At 31.6% G+C, this 16,625-nt stretch overlaps 1 protein-coding gene across 3 annotated transcripts; it reads left to right on the top strand.

The window, feature by feature from the left end:
• Window positions 1-4,357: 4,357 nt before the first annotated feature.
• Window positions 4,358-8,517, top strand: LOC144546468 (uncharacterized). Of its 3 annotated transcripts, none has more exons than XM_078299028.1 (5): window positions 4,358-4,698; window positions 4,807-4,899; window positions 5,013-5,080; window positions 5,236-5,429; window positions 8,212-8,517. In XM_078299028.1, exons 1-5 carry the CDS (start codon window positions 4,457-4,459, stop codon window positions 8,305-8,307), a joined length of 693 nt encoding a protein of 230 aa, XP_078155154.1. In that variant the 5' UTR covers window positions 4,358-4,456; the 3' UTR covers window positions 8,308-8,517. The 3 variants fall into 3 exon arrangements, with proteins under 3 accessions (XP_078155154.1, XP_078154249.1, XP_078155913.1); XM_078298123.1 differs by lacking the exon at window positions 8,212-8,517 and adding an exon at window positions 6,143-6,480; XM_078299787.1 differs by lacking the exons at window positions 4,807-4,899; window positions 8,212-8,517 and adding an exon at window positions 6,143-6,480.
• The last annotated feature ends 8,108 nt before the right edge of the window (window positions 8,518-16,625 follow it).

Raw genomic sequence — 16,625 nt, 5'->3', positions numbered from 1 at the left:
TAAAACTAAAAAAGAGAGGATGTAGTGCTCTCCAATCAGCATAGTAATCACATTCACGAATAATTCAGATTTGAGGTCTTCATGAATCGGTCCGCGTATTATTCAGTTATCCAAAGTTTTTTCGAGTTATTCATGAATTTTACTAATTATTGATGAATTTTTCACGAATTTTTTTTTTTAATTTTTTTTTTGCTCTCAATATATAATTATGTATTATTTTCAAATTATACTCAAATTATTTTCGAATCACGAATTATACTCAAATTATTTCCTGAATTACAACTTTAATTCAACTTTATTTTTTCTTAAGTTTTAGACTTTTAGTAGCCTATTTTTTATTTTTTATTTATTGATTCCTAGTACATTATTTAGGAGACAGGATTTAGTGGTGGATTGTGTATACAAACTTTTTTATTAGGGTAATTATAATATCCCCGTCTAACAATCCCCTATCTATCCCCCAATCTCTAACGAACTAATTAACTGTTTTAGTCAACTGTCTTTCCCAATTAGAAAAAATTATAAAATTACACTTCTATCTCATTTAAATCTGAACTCTCCACTTTATCTTTTCTTCTCTCTCCGCTCCAAACCCTTCAAGCCTCCGCCTTGCCACCCCGTTGCCTCGGCACCCTGCTGCCCCGCGACCTAAACCTGCACCAACCTCCTCCAATCCGACAGCGACGATCTCCTCAAACCCTCGCCGGAAACCTAGCAGCGGCGATCTCCGAAAATCCTCGCCGGATCCCACTGGATCTACCTCTGGCCTAGCAGCGACGATCTCCTCAAACCCTCGCCGGAACCCTAGTAGTGGCGATCTCCAAAAACCTTCGCCAGAACCCACTGGATCAACCTCCGGCGTAGGATTTGAGCAGGATATTTCAGATCAGAGAAAGCGATCAATAGCGTTGAACAGTAAGATCCGTGCTTTGATTTTCAATTTTCATTTACAAGTAGAAATTTTTAATTTATATTTGGTTAGTAAGGTCCGTGCTTTGGTTTTCAATTTTCATTTAGAAATAGAAATTTTAATTTAGATTTGGTTACTAATAACTTGACGTGAATAATTTTGAAGTATGTTACTTCTTTGAGGCTTCCTTGAATTTTCTTTAGAACTGACACCATACCAGCAAGGGAGCCCCTGAGCAGGTACCAAAATGAGTGACATTGTGTTGATAAGATTTACTCCTTCTACAGTAGCAAACAAACATATTTAATAATACTAATTTTGTTTTTATTGTCATATAGATTTTCGACCAGTGACGATCGATCGAATTCAACTCATTTTGTTTCTGTGGACCCTTAGAAAAATAAATTTTGAAAAAATAGATGTGTATGAATGAATAATTGATATCCTATGTTTGAATATTTCAACATGTATGAATAAATACTTCAATGTATCTGTATGAATACTTAAATGAAGTATGTTTCGTTTCTTTTAAATATTATTTGTGTTTGTAACATTTCAATTACATGATATGTAAGATTTGATAGATTACTAAGTACTAAGAAATGATAGAAAAATAAATTTTGAAAAAATAGATGTGTACAAATGAATACTTCAACGTGTATGAATGAATATTTCAACATATATGGATGAATACTTCAATGAAGTATGTTTTGTTTCTTTTAAATACTGTTTTTGTTTAGAACATTTCAGTTACATGATCTAAAACATTGATATATTATTTTTGTTTCGACAGTGGAACATGCGACAACTACTTTTTATTTCCAAAAGATAAAATTAAACTAGAAAGCAATAAAACAATATTCAATACTACTCGGATGCTCTTGTAAAATTAATTGAGGTATACACATATGCTTGTAATACTATTGATACATGAACTATTTACACTTGCACGACGAGAATGAATAGTTTCTCAATGAGGGATGAATACTTGCGTGACGAGATATGAATACTTGTGAAACGGATAACTCGAAAGTATGTCATCATGTATCTCATTTGAAAGATAAAATCGTGCAGAAAATATTCGTGATTTTAGATTTGCAAAATTTCTCATATATTGTCAGAAATATTAGTTAAATTGAACGAAGAAAAAAAAACTACCTCTAAAGACGTGTAAAATATGGATGAGTGATGTGTCCAGTTTTTATATTTGCGCTTGCACGATGAGAATGAATACTTTCACACTGAGATATGAATATTTGCGTGATGAGAGATGAATACTTGAGCAACGGACAACTTGAAAGTATTTCATCATAGATCTCATTTGAAAAATAAAATTGTGTAAAAAACATTCGTGGTTTTAAATTTGCAAAATTTCTCACAGATCGTCAGAAATATTAGTTAGATTGAATGGAGAAAAAAATCACCTCTAAAAATGTGTAAAAGATGGATGAGTGATGTGTTAAGTTTTTATATTTGCACCTGCACAATGAGGATGAATACTTTCTTGATGAGGATGAATACTTGTGCAACAGAGAACTCAAAAGTATGTCATCATGGATCTCATTTGAAAGATAAAATTATGTAGAAAACATTCGTGGTTTTAGATTTGCAAAATTCCTTACCGATCGTTAAAAATATTGATTACATTGAACGGAGAAAAAAAAATCACCTCTAAAAACGTGTCCAGTTTTTTTTTTTAAATACTTGATATCCTAGGTATGAATACTTGATATGTTATATATAAATACTTAATGCATTATAGATGAATACTTGCGCGCGTCAATTGTAAAATCTTTCAAATATTAAATGGTCCCCAAATAGTAAGTGGTCCCCCTAGGTAGTTAGTAGTTATTTAAGTAGTTAATGACTGGGGGATAAATGAGGGATTGTTATGGGGGGATAGCTAGGTGCTCCCTTTTTATTAATACATTCAATAGATAGCAATTTGCCACTTAAAATATATATATAATACATGTGATACATGTGCAACTGTTTGTTCATATACTAAATTGGTAATGTGCAAAATTAGCAGCTAGCTATATACATGTGCAAAATTATCAAACTGATTATTTTTCTAAACTACTTCTGTGGATATATTTTTTTACAAGTATTAAAAATTAAATGATTCGATTCCCATCTTTATCTAAATAAATTGCTTGTTCACACTGAACCAATATGGTCCCCACAATTAGATAATTATATTTAATATAATATATCGATCATTGTGTGGTGGTGTAGATGTGTAATTGATTGTGGACCATAATTAGATAATTATATTTAATATACCAATATATCATTGTGTGCTGGTGTAGATGTGTAATTGATTGGATGTTTCAATATAAATTCGGTAGTTTGTGTATAAAGATTGTATATTTTGTAAAATGAAACATAACTGATAATTGATTTTAAAATTAAGCAACATTGATTAATGAAATCACGAGGCTTGCCTCCACATTATTTTTTTTTCAAAAAAGAAAAAGAAAAAGAAAATATTAAGCAAGCCTTGTACAAATCTTTATATATGAAAGTATAACTTCAAAATATATATATATTGAAAAATATTTTTCATAAAGAGGCAATTGCTACTGAACGGATTAAATTAATGAAATGAAATATACCGAAATTTTTATTCATAGGAAAATGAAAAAAATAAAAATAAAATAAGAAATGCTATGCAGAAAATTCAAAAATGAAAAGGCAGGAAGAAGCTATAGCGTCCCTATGGGACGACATAAGACATCTCAAATCAGAAAAAAAAAACGAAAAAAAAAAAAATTACTCATGGGACGTCATGACCCATCTAAATCGGATAAAAGTAAAAAAAAAAAAAAAAAGTGTTTATTCGTTACCCCATTCCGCAATTTCCCATGTTCTTCTTTCCTTAATTCTCTCCAACAAAGATAAGCTTGCCATTATCATTTCACCCTTCCATTTTCTTGATGTTAAAGTCGATTTCTTCTTTGTTATCTTTTGTTTTCTATAGCTGTCACCCTTCATGCTTGTTCCTCGATTTCAGAAACCTTAATTCTGAAACCTTCAAAAGTGTTGGTACTTGGTCGTGAGTTTTCACTCAGGTAAGGTCTCTCACTTTCTCTCTTATATTATTACTTATTCGTCACAATATTGAATTTAAATATTTTTATAATTATTCTTAAATCATATATATACTTTACCCACTAAACATAAACTCTTGAGAAATCAAATATAAATAATTTTTAATCACTAGGTATATATATATAAACTCTTGACGATCAAATGTAAATATATAATTTTTCTAATTACAAATATCTAGTTACAATCCGTTAACCTGTTAACGGACACACAATTCAACGTTTCTTCAAAAGAGAAGAATCTGTTTGCTGCCCCAACTGACCTGACGGTCCTGACCTCTATATATATGACATTATGACCCCTTCACGGCTTCACCTCTCCATATGAATCCCAAAAGAAAGCATCTACTTCTTTAATTAGAATCCTCGGTTCAAAATCTCTCCTCCTTCAGCACATCAAAAGAAATTAAGGTGCTTAATTAATTAATAATCAAATATGATCACTAGCCAACCAATGAGTTCTTCACTTGTGCTCCAAAATAACCCTTCAAAACCAAATATCCCTAATTCCCCCTTCAGCGCTCGGTCTCATCGTGTCAACATCAAATGGCCGGTTATCACGATGTACTGTGCCTCCCGACTACGCAGCATGCAGATGGTTGTAGTAAGAGCTGACAAAGTACCGACAATGGCCATCCCTCAAGACAACGAGCAATCAGTGAACCCTGATGACAAAAGGTACATTATTTCTATATATATCCAGTTCAATTTTTTTATCTGAAACATATATATATATATACATGTCAGACATTAATCTTTATCTTTGTATCACTCATACACCTTCAGGATAAATTCTAAGGAAAGTAACTCTGGAGGTGGACCCAAGTTAAGTAATACTGGAGGGCAGCCCAATATACTGATTCAAACTATTCTCTCATGGTTCGTGTTTCGTAAAAGAGAACATGCCATTAGATCATATTATAATTTTAGTCTTTCAGAGATATTATATATAGTTTTCCTGTTTCGTGTTCTAAATTTGAAATTTCATGCAGGGCAAAATGGTTTGTGTGGTCCTTTGTAGCGTTTTTTCCATTCTACAAGAACATCGCAGCATTTGAAGGTACAGACCTACAGTAATTAATTTAAGGACATTCTTTATTTTCCAAAAGAGGCACTTCCGCAGCATATTATATATCTTTCAAAATCAGACACTAAATGAATTAATTTCAAACTGTTTGTGTATTTGTTCTTCAAAATATATGCAAATTAAATCAGATAGATTTGTAAACACCACGACTACTGCGTTACATGTGGTGGAGTCGGTAGCACAAGTGATAGATAAGGGGGCCAAGGATTTCGAAAGGTCGCTTCCTGAGAACTTAAAACTAAAGAAAGTTGTACAAAAATTAGAGAAATTTTCCGAAGAAGTATATAAGGATGCAGAAGTGACAGAATCCGTTGTCGTGAAGGTATGAAAAATGATCTTGTACCCTACTCTTCCTAGATAGTAATTTCTTGGCTAAACTTTTCTAACCTATACTTGTGAAAGTTGGGAAAACTAGAAATTAACAGATCAGAAATTTCATTATCATAACTAAACTAGCTAGACGTAAAGAAATGTGTTTGATTAGGATAATATATTTTTTTAGGGTACGTAAGGTTTCAAGTTGACATCTTACAATTTCATTAATAGAAAAATATTTACATCTCTTTTACGCTAAAGTTACAAATTGTAAACCTAAAATAGACAGGCAGAGTCCAAATATTGCTCTATCTCCTATGTACAAATTAAGCACTGTGTACAATTAGACCAAGCGAAAAAATTGTGGATGAAGGATTTGTATACGCGCAATTGAATGCATGTCTAACAATTTAAAGTACATTGAAGTATGTATTATACTCACAAGCTCTCTTGGATGCTTGTGCAATATCGAAAACTCAATAAGCTACGTCAAATGTTCAACTTAGAAGCACGTGCTTAAACTATACAATAACCGATATTGACATTAAAAATTTAGCCCAAGTTGCACAAATAATGCAATGGAATTTAATTGAGAGGTCATTAATGGCGTGGAGAGCTACAAGTGGTCCCTAAATATATATTAACTCCCTATCATTTTAATAAAAGATGCATGAATTTGCTCCATAATAAATTTTTTTCATGTCTTTTTTTCTCTCAAAGGGTGATGCCATATTTGACAAGCTTGGTGAAAAGGTGGAGTCGATTTTGAAAGATAAAATTGCGCTTGACGGAAGGAAAAATACAGAACGAACTAATAGTGATAGCAGTGTTAACCGTCCCATAGTTTAATCTTATGTGATTTTTTCTTTAAATTGTTGTTATATATTAATTGAATAATTTATTTGTTAAGGTTTGTAACCAAAAAGAGCAAGGAGGAAAACAGCAAAGAGGTAGTGTTGTAAAGTAATTTGAATGTTGTAAAATAGCCTAGGCTCAGCTGGTGTTGTAAAGTTTGAATGTTGTAAAATACAATTATATGGCGAATAAATTAAACATATTTAGTTGCTTCAACTATATATATTATGGTAGAACCCAACATGACAAACTCAAAAGACTTAAATTGACGAGCTAGTGAAAAGAAAACAAGAACCCCGCACAAAAATATTTACTTTTAACTACAAAAAATGGAACAGTATCCGCAAGAGTAAAATGTGATTATCTATAAGGGTATGCTGATAGAAAGGTGTTTTTTCTATTAACGACGGGAGTATCCGCAAGGATATTTTAAAGCCTCCTTATTCATAGATTCTTCTTGCTCTCATCTTTAAAAGTACACTTTCAAATTTTGAAAGCTTTATTTTTTAATGATGTCGAATATCATCTTTCTTCAATGAAACCTTTTACCACGCAAATTTATTATAATTAACATTTTTTGCATCCAACATTCGTTGTGAGGGGTGTCAACGGATGCTGGTTATCCGGATTCAGATAAATTGTGAGGGTTTTATTAATTTTCCGAATCCGGTGAGTCTGCTATATTCCTTTTGAAGAATTTGTATCCTCTGCATTAACGTAACGTATGTTAATAGATTTAGACCAGCTGATTGAGATCCGCACTAATATTAAAAGACTCCAGTGCGTCATAGGCATGGACCGGGTTGGCTCCGATCCTGATCAAACGGCCGAAATGCATTAAACTCAAAAAAACATTTTTTTAGTTAATGCAGAAGATGCGGACTCCCTTTTGAAGACTCCGCATAATCCGCGGAATTCAGATCCAGTGAAGTAACCCAACTTTTGGTTTTAGATCGGGACCATCCGATTCGAATCCGCGACAATCCATCCGAAGTGGAGCGCACACATTCCGAACAACAAATCCAAATCCCGAGACGATCACGAGCATCGGATTCGAAACAAACGGTCCCGATCCGGAGTAGGCAGCACAAGTGGTAGATAAGGGGGACCAATGATTTTGAAAGGTCTCTTCAACTCAAATCTAAAGAAAGTAGTACAAACAGTAAAGAAATTTCCTGAAGAAGTGTATATATGGATGCAGAAGTGGCAGAATCCTTGATCGAGAAGGTATGAAAAATGATCTTGTACCCTACGTTTCCTAGATAGTAATTTCTTGGCTAAACTTTTCTAACCTATATACTTGTGGAAAGTTGAGAAAACTAGAAAATGACAGATGAGAAATTTCAATATTAATTATAACAAGCTAGATGTAAAGAAATGTGTTTGATTTAAGATAATATTTTTTATTAGGATACGTAAGGTTTCAAGTTGACATTTACAATTTCATTAATAGAAAAATATTTACATCTTGTTTAAGCTAAAGTTACAAATTGTAAACCAAATATTGCCCTATCTTCTATGTACAGCACTGTGCACAATTAGACCAAAATGCAATCTATCAGCATACAGAATTGACCAAGCAAGAAAATTGTGGATGAAGGATTTGTATACGCGCAATTGAATGCGTATCAAACAATTACATCTTTAATAAAATTTGGCAATGAAACGTTTAAAGTACATTGAACTATACAATAAGCTAGGCCAAATGTTCAACTGAGAAGCTTGTGCTTAAATTATACAATAACTGATATTGACATTAAAAATTTAGTCCAAGTTGCACAAATAATGCAATGGAATCTAGTTGAGAGCTCATTAATGGCGTGGAGAGCTACAAGTGGGCCCTAAATATAAATTAACTCCCTATATATCATTCTAATAAAAGATGCAAATTTGCTCGGTAATAATTTTTTTTCATGTCTTTTTTTCTCTCAAAGGGTGATGACATATTTGACAAGCTTGGTGAAAAGGTGGAGTCGGTTTTTAAAGATAAAATTGCGCATGACGGAAGAAAAAAATACAGAAGGAACTAAAACTGATAGCAGTGTTAACCGTCCCATAGTTTAATCTTAATTATGTGACTGTTTTTTTAATTGTTGTCATTTATTAATTGATTAATTTATTTGTTAAGATTTGAAACAAAAAAGATCAAGGAGAAAAATAGCAAAGAGAAGGCTCAGCTGGTGTTGTAAAGTTTGAATGTTGCAAAATACATTTATATGGCGAATAAATTAAACATAATTAGTTGCTCTCATCTTTCAAACATTTATATGCTAGAACTCAACATGACAAACTTAAAAGATTTAAATTGACGAGCTAATTAAAAAAAAAAAACCCGGCACAAGAATATTTACATTTTTTAAAGCCTCCATATTCATAGGTTCTTCTTCCTCTCATCTTTACAAATCCGGAGAGTCCGCGACATTCCTTTTGAAGAATTTGTATCCTCTGAATTAACGGAACGTACGTTAATAGATCTAGACCGTCCGATTAATTAGGTCCCACTAATATTAAAAAATCTGTGTATCTCTCCTCCTTATTAAGGAGCTTATTGTCTAGATCCTGCAAGGGTCCTGATTTACTGTTTTTTTTCTTAGAATGATGCTCAGCCGTTGAATTTTCAGATCGCACATAGATGAATTTTCCAAATTATGAGCTTCAACACATAAGTATGCACTGGTCGCGCCGCATATGATCCCAGTGCCCGTAGACCGCGCGCCTTGGTGCCAAAATTCTTACCACTACACTAGAGTTCACATGTGTTATCTTATAGATAAATATAATATTTAACTATTTTTCTCTACAAATTTGATTTAAATTATCTCTCATCCTTATTAAGGAGCTTAATGATTTCTACTATATAATTTGCTCCCGTTGCTGTGCACGGACACGATTACTATTACTAGTAATATATAATAAGCGTGGAATGGATTGGCTCCGATCCTCATCAAACGAGCAAGCTGCATTAAACTCAAAAGCTATTAGTTAATGCAGAAGATGTGGACTCCCTTTTGAAGGCTCCGCAGAATCCGCGTTACATCATGTGTCCATGTGGGATCATTTTGTTTGTATCCGCGTTGATCTTATTTTATAAAGACTTCAATTTATACTTTATCTTCTATGATGAATAATTTGTTAATTATTTATATGTCATCACAACAAGTCTTCTTTCAGCTGGTTTAGTAGCTTAAATTCATATGCTAGATATCTCTCATCTCCTTTAGTTTTTGTTTCTTGTAATTAATAGGGCACTGGGATTAATAAATACAGTATTTACTTCAGAAACAGGGGCATATTGATATGCTGCAGAAATTTTTATTTTAGAAATATTAAAAATATATTTTCGGAATAGAGATGAATTATATTTTTCTTTTTAATTCATAGAATGATAGAAGAGATCAAACCAATAATTGATCATTTGGTCAGGGACTAAAGTTATTGAACTTTTAAAAAAAAATTAAAATATATTTTTAATATTTTAAAAAAATAAAAATTCGACGTATGTTGACCTAGACTGTGGATTATAAATTTATATTGTACTGTTTGACCTTTGACAGGATTTCTTCCGGGCAGACAGACGGGCATACAGGCAGTAGGTTGTTTTGTTAGAGCACGGAACCACAATTTTAAGTGTCTCTCTCTCTCACTCTAATAAAGTTGACAGCGGCTGTATTCTAAAATTTCTCTCTCACACACCAAATATTCGGCTTCCAGCAGAAATTAGACTTGTATGGTGCATGTGATCATGATTGATTAGGATGTGATGAAAACAAGAAAATAGACAACCTTTGTTTAAGTTATTTGATTAGACAAATGAATCTAGAACATCTATGCACATTTATATTGGAGGTCGTCTTGCACGGATTTTTTTTTTTTTAATTCTTTACGTGTATATATATATGTCATTGAGAATTAAAATCAGAATACTGGTTCACAAATTTCAACTTCATATAACCCTATATTTTTCTTTTATGAAAACAATATTTTAAATATGATCAGCTACATATGTGTACAATAGAAAAAACGTGTTGTGCTGTGATTAACATATCGTGATTTTGTTTTCATGTCGTACTGTGTCGTGATCAAGTTATTTTCTTATGTGTCGTGTTGTGTCGTGACTAAAATATCAAGTGATAGTCACGGCAAGCGAATGGTTACACCACGTGAGTCACGCCGTGTTCAAACATGACGTGACTAAACGTGACTCGCATAACTCGTGTGACCATTTTATCATAATTTAAGTTAGTTTATTCAAGATTCAACATTTGATCAATATCTAACGTTATATGTGACTCGCGTGACCATGTACCGTGATTAGATATTTTGTGTGTCATACCATGCAATGCCAAATTTTTAAAAGATAGTCACGACACGCAATATGTAATCACGGCACGTAACCAATACGCATGTCGTTCTGTACCATAACCGTACCGTTCCATAACAGAACCGGTTCTGCCGTGCTATTTTGTCCATTCGACATATGCGTATGTGGTATGTCATTTGTGCTCAAAATGATGAGTAGTCAATGAATGCGGATTTGAAATTTGCAGTCGGTTAGACATGTAGTATGCAGTTATGTGATTAGGGAGATGTCATTTTGTCGCATGTGCTATCATCTGTCATTTTGGCGTGGAGCATGTGCTATCATCTATCATCTATCCTTAGATATTTTTATGCAACAGTAAAATTATTTTTAAACTTTGTTTAAAATATAAAATCTATTTGAAGAAAAAAATGATTTAAAAAAAATAGACAATTTGTTTGAATAAAAATATCTAAATTGAACAATTAATATTTGAACACAAATAAATATCTTTTTCAAAACAATAAAATTATGTATAATATATAATCACAATACGTTGCATATAAATTTATGTAGAGAAGTAGAAAAAAAATTATGTCTTAAATATTTTGTGGTAGCTTAAACAAATCAAATACATACTTATTAAATAAAAAGATGAGCGTGTATAAACATATAAAGAAAAACGAGGAGCTTCAAAATATTGAATGAACTTCAAATAACAAATTTAAATCGTTAAAATTGATTTACTTAATAAAATTTGCTTTTGGTTTAGTTGCAAAGCACATGACTTCTATATGAAAAATTATGAGTTCGATACCTACAAAGTGAAAAAATCATTTATATTAATATATAAGAATTTGAAATGTGCTAAATAACTTGACCCCTCAAACCATATTTAAAAAAAAATGATTTACTTAATGAGTAATATAATTTCTTGTAGTTATTTACTATGAGTTGTTTAAATTAGAATTGAAGAAGACTCGGTATTTTGTTACTATTTTTGAATTTTGTTACTATTTATTAAGTATTTTACAAAATTGTTGTTTTCAAACTATTGAATTTTTGTACCCATCTTAATAAATAGTAAAAAAAAATAAAAAAAATGTAAAATTTGATCTGCAAGCACATTTTAATATATCCATCATATTGAATGGTTTGGATCGATTATTTGGACTTTGAAAAACTTTGAAAATGCATGATGTCATCTGATGTCATCTGATGTCACGAAAAAAGGGTGTCATCTGATCCCTCCTCTACACATATAGTATATTTGTAAAAAATAAAATTTTAAAGTACTAATAAAAATACAATCACATAATCATGTTTTTTTTTCATGATTACATATTAAAAACAACTAGCTTATTTATAAAGCTAACTCATTAATTGTTTACAGGTGAACATATTTGTTAATCAATATTAATTACTAGACATACATATATGTACGGAAGACAAATAATCTTATGGAAGCTGATAATTGTACCCCAAACAAAGTACTCGTCCGTGTCCTCCAACCTTCTAAAATATTGGCGACAAAAAGATCAAATTTTACTTCATACAGCGCAATAACAGTACCAATATTTCTTTATTGTATAAAATTTCGCTGCATGAAGAGAAAAACACTATGTTAAAAAAATTTAACAAAAGCACAGCCAAATGCAGCGAAACAATCGTATAATTTAAACATATAAAGAAAAGCGTTTAATCAATTGCATTCAAGTGTTTAACTTTCATTGTAAATGAGTTAAATTTTCATTTTTTAAAACAAAAACGAATTCCCGAATTCGTCCCCGAGTAAAAATTTACAGCTCTAAATTTGAACCAATCCCCAAGCGCGTCCCCGAGCACGAAATTTACAACTCTAAATTTGTACTAATCTCCGAGGATGTCCCCTAGCATATTTTTTTCCATTTGTGCAGAATGTGCCAGGAACAGTACCTGTGAACAAGTAAAGCATGTAAACCAATATGTACTGGCAAGCAAACAACATAAATAAAGCATTGAAAATTCTCTGATTAATATCAATACCTGTGAATTGTTTCAGGTTCTAAGGCATGCCTAACACCAAGACCAATACTTGTGAATAAGTATCAATAAGAAGTCTGCAATTTTGTACAGAAGTTTGCATCAAGAAGAATGTTATCAGGTTTTGACAATTCCATCTCCTATATATATATATATATATATATATATATATATATATATATATATATATATATATTTCTAGAAATATGAACAAAAAAGAAAGAAAATTGAAATACAAAGGAAAAAGGAAATAATGTACCTCCAAATAATGGATTCAATATAAGAAATGTCGAAGGCACGAAGAGGATGGAGTCAGTTCTGTAAGCCAAAAAGAAATGCAGAATTGTATACAAATGTATCAGGAATAATACATGTGAACAAGTAAAGCATGTAAACCAATATGTATTGGCAAGCAAACAACATAAACAAAACATTAAAAATTTGTGCATATAAATATGTGTTTACAAACACATTTTAAAGCATATAAACATGTGTTTACAAACATTGAAAAATCTGTGTTTACAAACATATAAACCTGTGTTTACAAACGCATTTTAAAGCTTATTCTTCAAACACATTTTAAAGCATATAAACCCGTGTTTACAAACATTGAAAAATCTTCATTTAATAGATTAATTGTTCAAAATGAAGACTATTTTTTTAGTTATTAAATATCAAAAGCTGTTAATTTGCATAATTAAAATTAGAACAAATCCCCCACCGCGTCCCCGAGCTAACTGGGTTTAAATTGTACTTTAAAGTACGTTCAAGTACTTATAACTAGTTTAACTAGTTAAAGTACTTAAGTAGTTAATTAATGATTAGATGACTGTTAACAATCTGGGGGACTAATTCGGGGATTGGTGAGTACAACTGTTCCTAACAAACTGTCCACGAAATTAAAACACAGTACAAAAGCATGCAAAACTAACGTTTAAAACAATCAAATTAAAACTGCAATGCTTTAATTAATGATAAATTAATAAATTACCATTATTAGTGGATGGTTAAACCCAGTTAAACCAATTCGGGGACAGGCTTGAGATACATGAACATTTCTCTAATCTTAAATGGTTGACTTAAGTTTTATATTAGAAAATATCTATTCGGATTTCAAAGGATCTTGTAGCTAGGTTTGATATTACCAATTATAAGTTTTATTAATTATAGTTTTAAAAAAGGAAAGCATTATTAGGTTGCTGGCGCTTTGTGTCTACGTACTGGGTTCTAGTTTGACCTTCACCTAATACTTTTTGGAAAATTATTATATTTCGAATTATTTCGGATTCAATAAAAGTATCAAGATTTCATTCATGTCAGCCGGTATTCACCAAAATACATCCATTATAAATGTAAAGGTTCTTTTGCAAAATTTTAGAGAGACAATATTGTTTCATGACCCAGTTGTTAAGGTTTCAAACTTTCTGTTATGTTTTTTATGATCATAGCCAATTTATACCTGCTATTAAATCAAATAATAGATAAGAGACTTTTAAATTCCATCTCATAAAAAGAGTTCAACAACAAATAAAATGAAAGGATGAGAGCTCAAGGTAAAAGAAATCAACGGGAATTGACATGGATAGTTGGAAATAACCGTGTATGAAGGAGGACAACAGTACACGGTTTCTTAGTAAGATACTGTCACTACAACAAAGTAGACACTTTTTGCGAGGGAAAAAATACATTTATGACGGTCGTCCGTCGCAGAAAGAAAAAACTGAACAATGAGAGTAATCTATCGTAAAAAGTCACTTTTTTATCATCGCGAAAAGTGTCTCATTCTTGTTGTGTGTGTATGAATGTGGTGACCTTGCATTCACGGTTATGTTTTAATGACCGTGTGTGTATTGTTGAACTATTTTTCGGACGAACGCCTCCTCTTGACAAAAATAAACATGCACAGTCCAAATATTGCCCTATCTCCTATGGACAAAACACTCTTTACAATTTGACCAAAATGCAATCTAAAATGTACAATGCAAAGCACTGTTTGACTAGGATAATAAAAAGGAGGTACTATTTGACCAAAATGCAATCTAGTCAGCATATATACAGAATTGGCCAAGCGAGAAAATTGCGGATGAAGGATTATTGTGTACACGCAATTGAATGCATATCAAACAATTACATCTTTAAAATAACTTGCCAATAAGAATTAGCTTTTGATATAGTGGTAAAGGCACATGATTTCTATTTGAGAGGTTTTTTGTTGTAATAACAAGAGTATTAAATAGTTCGATGACTTGATCTCCAACTTTACTCAAAAAAAAAAAAAAACTTGCCAATGAAACGTTTAAAGTACATTGAAGCATGTATGAATTCTTCACAAGCTCTCTTGGATAAATGTGCAATATCAAACACTCAAAAAGCTAGGTCAAATGCTGAACTTATAAGAAGCACGTGCTTAAACTAAACAACAACCGATATTGATATAAAATATAATCCAACTTGCACAAATAATTAATGCAATAGATTCTTGTTAACAGGTCATTAACAGGTCAATAATTAATCCAATAGATTCTTGTTAACAGGCTAAGTAGTCCTAAAATAAATATTAACTCCCTGTCATTCTAATAAAAGATGCAAATTAATTTGCTCCGTGATAATACAGAGGGTGATGACAGAGTTTGACAAGTTTGATGACATATGTATGACATACTTCACATTTTTTTTATATATATTTGTTAAACATTTGTAATAAAAAAGAAAAGAGAAGGCTCCGCTGGTGTTGTAAAGTTTGAATGTCACAAATACATTTATATGGCGAATAAATTAAACATAATTATTTGCTTAATTCAAATATATATGCTAGAACTCGATCAACTGAAAAAACTTAAATTGACGAGCTAGAGAAAATAAAATTTTCTTCTGTGCATACTCATTATCCCTCTGACATTTTGTTTGCAACGAAAAATTCTGCGAACTCATTTTCTTCAAATATATATGTGCATACTCATATTCTTCTGTGAACTTGATCATTCTGATGACCGTATACACCAATGAAAAATTCAAAGTGCTTCGTTAATTATGTCCCTCTCCCGTAATTTCTCATCTTTTTCTTTCCTAATTTATCCCCTCGAAGAACACAAGAAGAAAAGTGAAACTTACCATCTCTCCCTCTCCTGCGTTCGTTATACTACATGTTGGCTTCAGAAACACTAATTGCGAGATCAAGTGTTGGCTTCAGAGTTCTTATGCAGGGACGGAAATCAGATAATTGAGATGGGGACTAAATGAATAAATTTCATGTAATTTAATTTTACGAGGGAGCTAATTGTAAAAACCTCTGTAAAATTTATAAAAACTTAAAGGATTCAAATACCAAATAAAAAATTCAGAGGATGACATGGCCCCTTTCCCCAACACTTCGGCCAGGTCAGGTTTCTCTCTCTTCCTCTTATATTTTTCTGAACTATATGTTCTAATAGTATTCGTCGTCTTATAAATTCATAATGCTTTACTTGAACTGTGTTATATTAATTTTGATTAATGTATTATTCTCTTATCTATCTTACCTTGAAAATTTGCCTTTACTATTTATTTAGTAATTATTCACTTTATTCATCAGGTAGCTGTTAGATTAGTTATAAGACAGCGATAACTGCACCTCCCTGTCTACATTCCTTAATTGTACTTCAGATGTGCTTAATTATATATATATTTTTTTAGTTAAATGTTAATTTTGAGGAAAGATGGAGGCCGAGCATTCATCTCTGAGATAAAGATTTGTACATAGTCACACCCAAATTTTTTTAAGGTAAAGATAGAAAGCAATCATCTCGCCCTTAAATATTCATAAATGACTCCCTATTCAAATTTTGAAACTGCAACAAAGCTAGTCTTTACTTTTTTAAGAAATAATTATATGTTAACTAGTGTTATTATCCTGTTAACGGATTCATTATTTAAAGTTCCTCCAATAAATTAATATGGATCTGTTGGCAGCCTCCCCACTGACCTGACCTCTATATATGATCCCTAGCTAGCCTTCACCTCTTCACTTAACAAAAGAAATTGAGAAGC

Source organism: Carex rostrata, chromosome 1 (genome assembly GCF_964058835.1).
Source record: "Carex rostrata chromosome 1, lpCarRost1.2, whole genome shotgun sequence".
NCBI classification, from domain to species: domain Eukaryota; kingdom Viridiplantae; phylum Streptophyta; class Magnoliopsida; order Poales; family Cyperaceae; genus Carex; species Carex rostrata.
The sequence above is the reverse complement of the archived record's forward strand: the minus strand, read 5'-3'. Positions and strand labels throughout refer to the sequence as shown.

Coding starts and splice junctions, on each gene's coding strand:
- LOC144546468 (XM_078298123.1), top strand. CDS start 4,457: ATGATCACTAGCCAACCAATGAGTTCTTCACTTGTGCTCCAAAATAAC. Junction 4,699..4,806: donor GTGAACCCTGATGACAAAAG/GTACATTATTTC, acceptor ATACACCTTCAG/GATAAATTCTAAGGAAAGTA. Junction 4,900..5,012: donor ATTCAAACTATTCTCTCATG/GTTCGTGTTTCG, acceptor AATTTCATGCAG/GGCAAAATGGTTTGTGTGGT.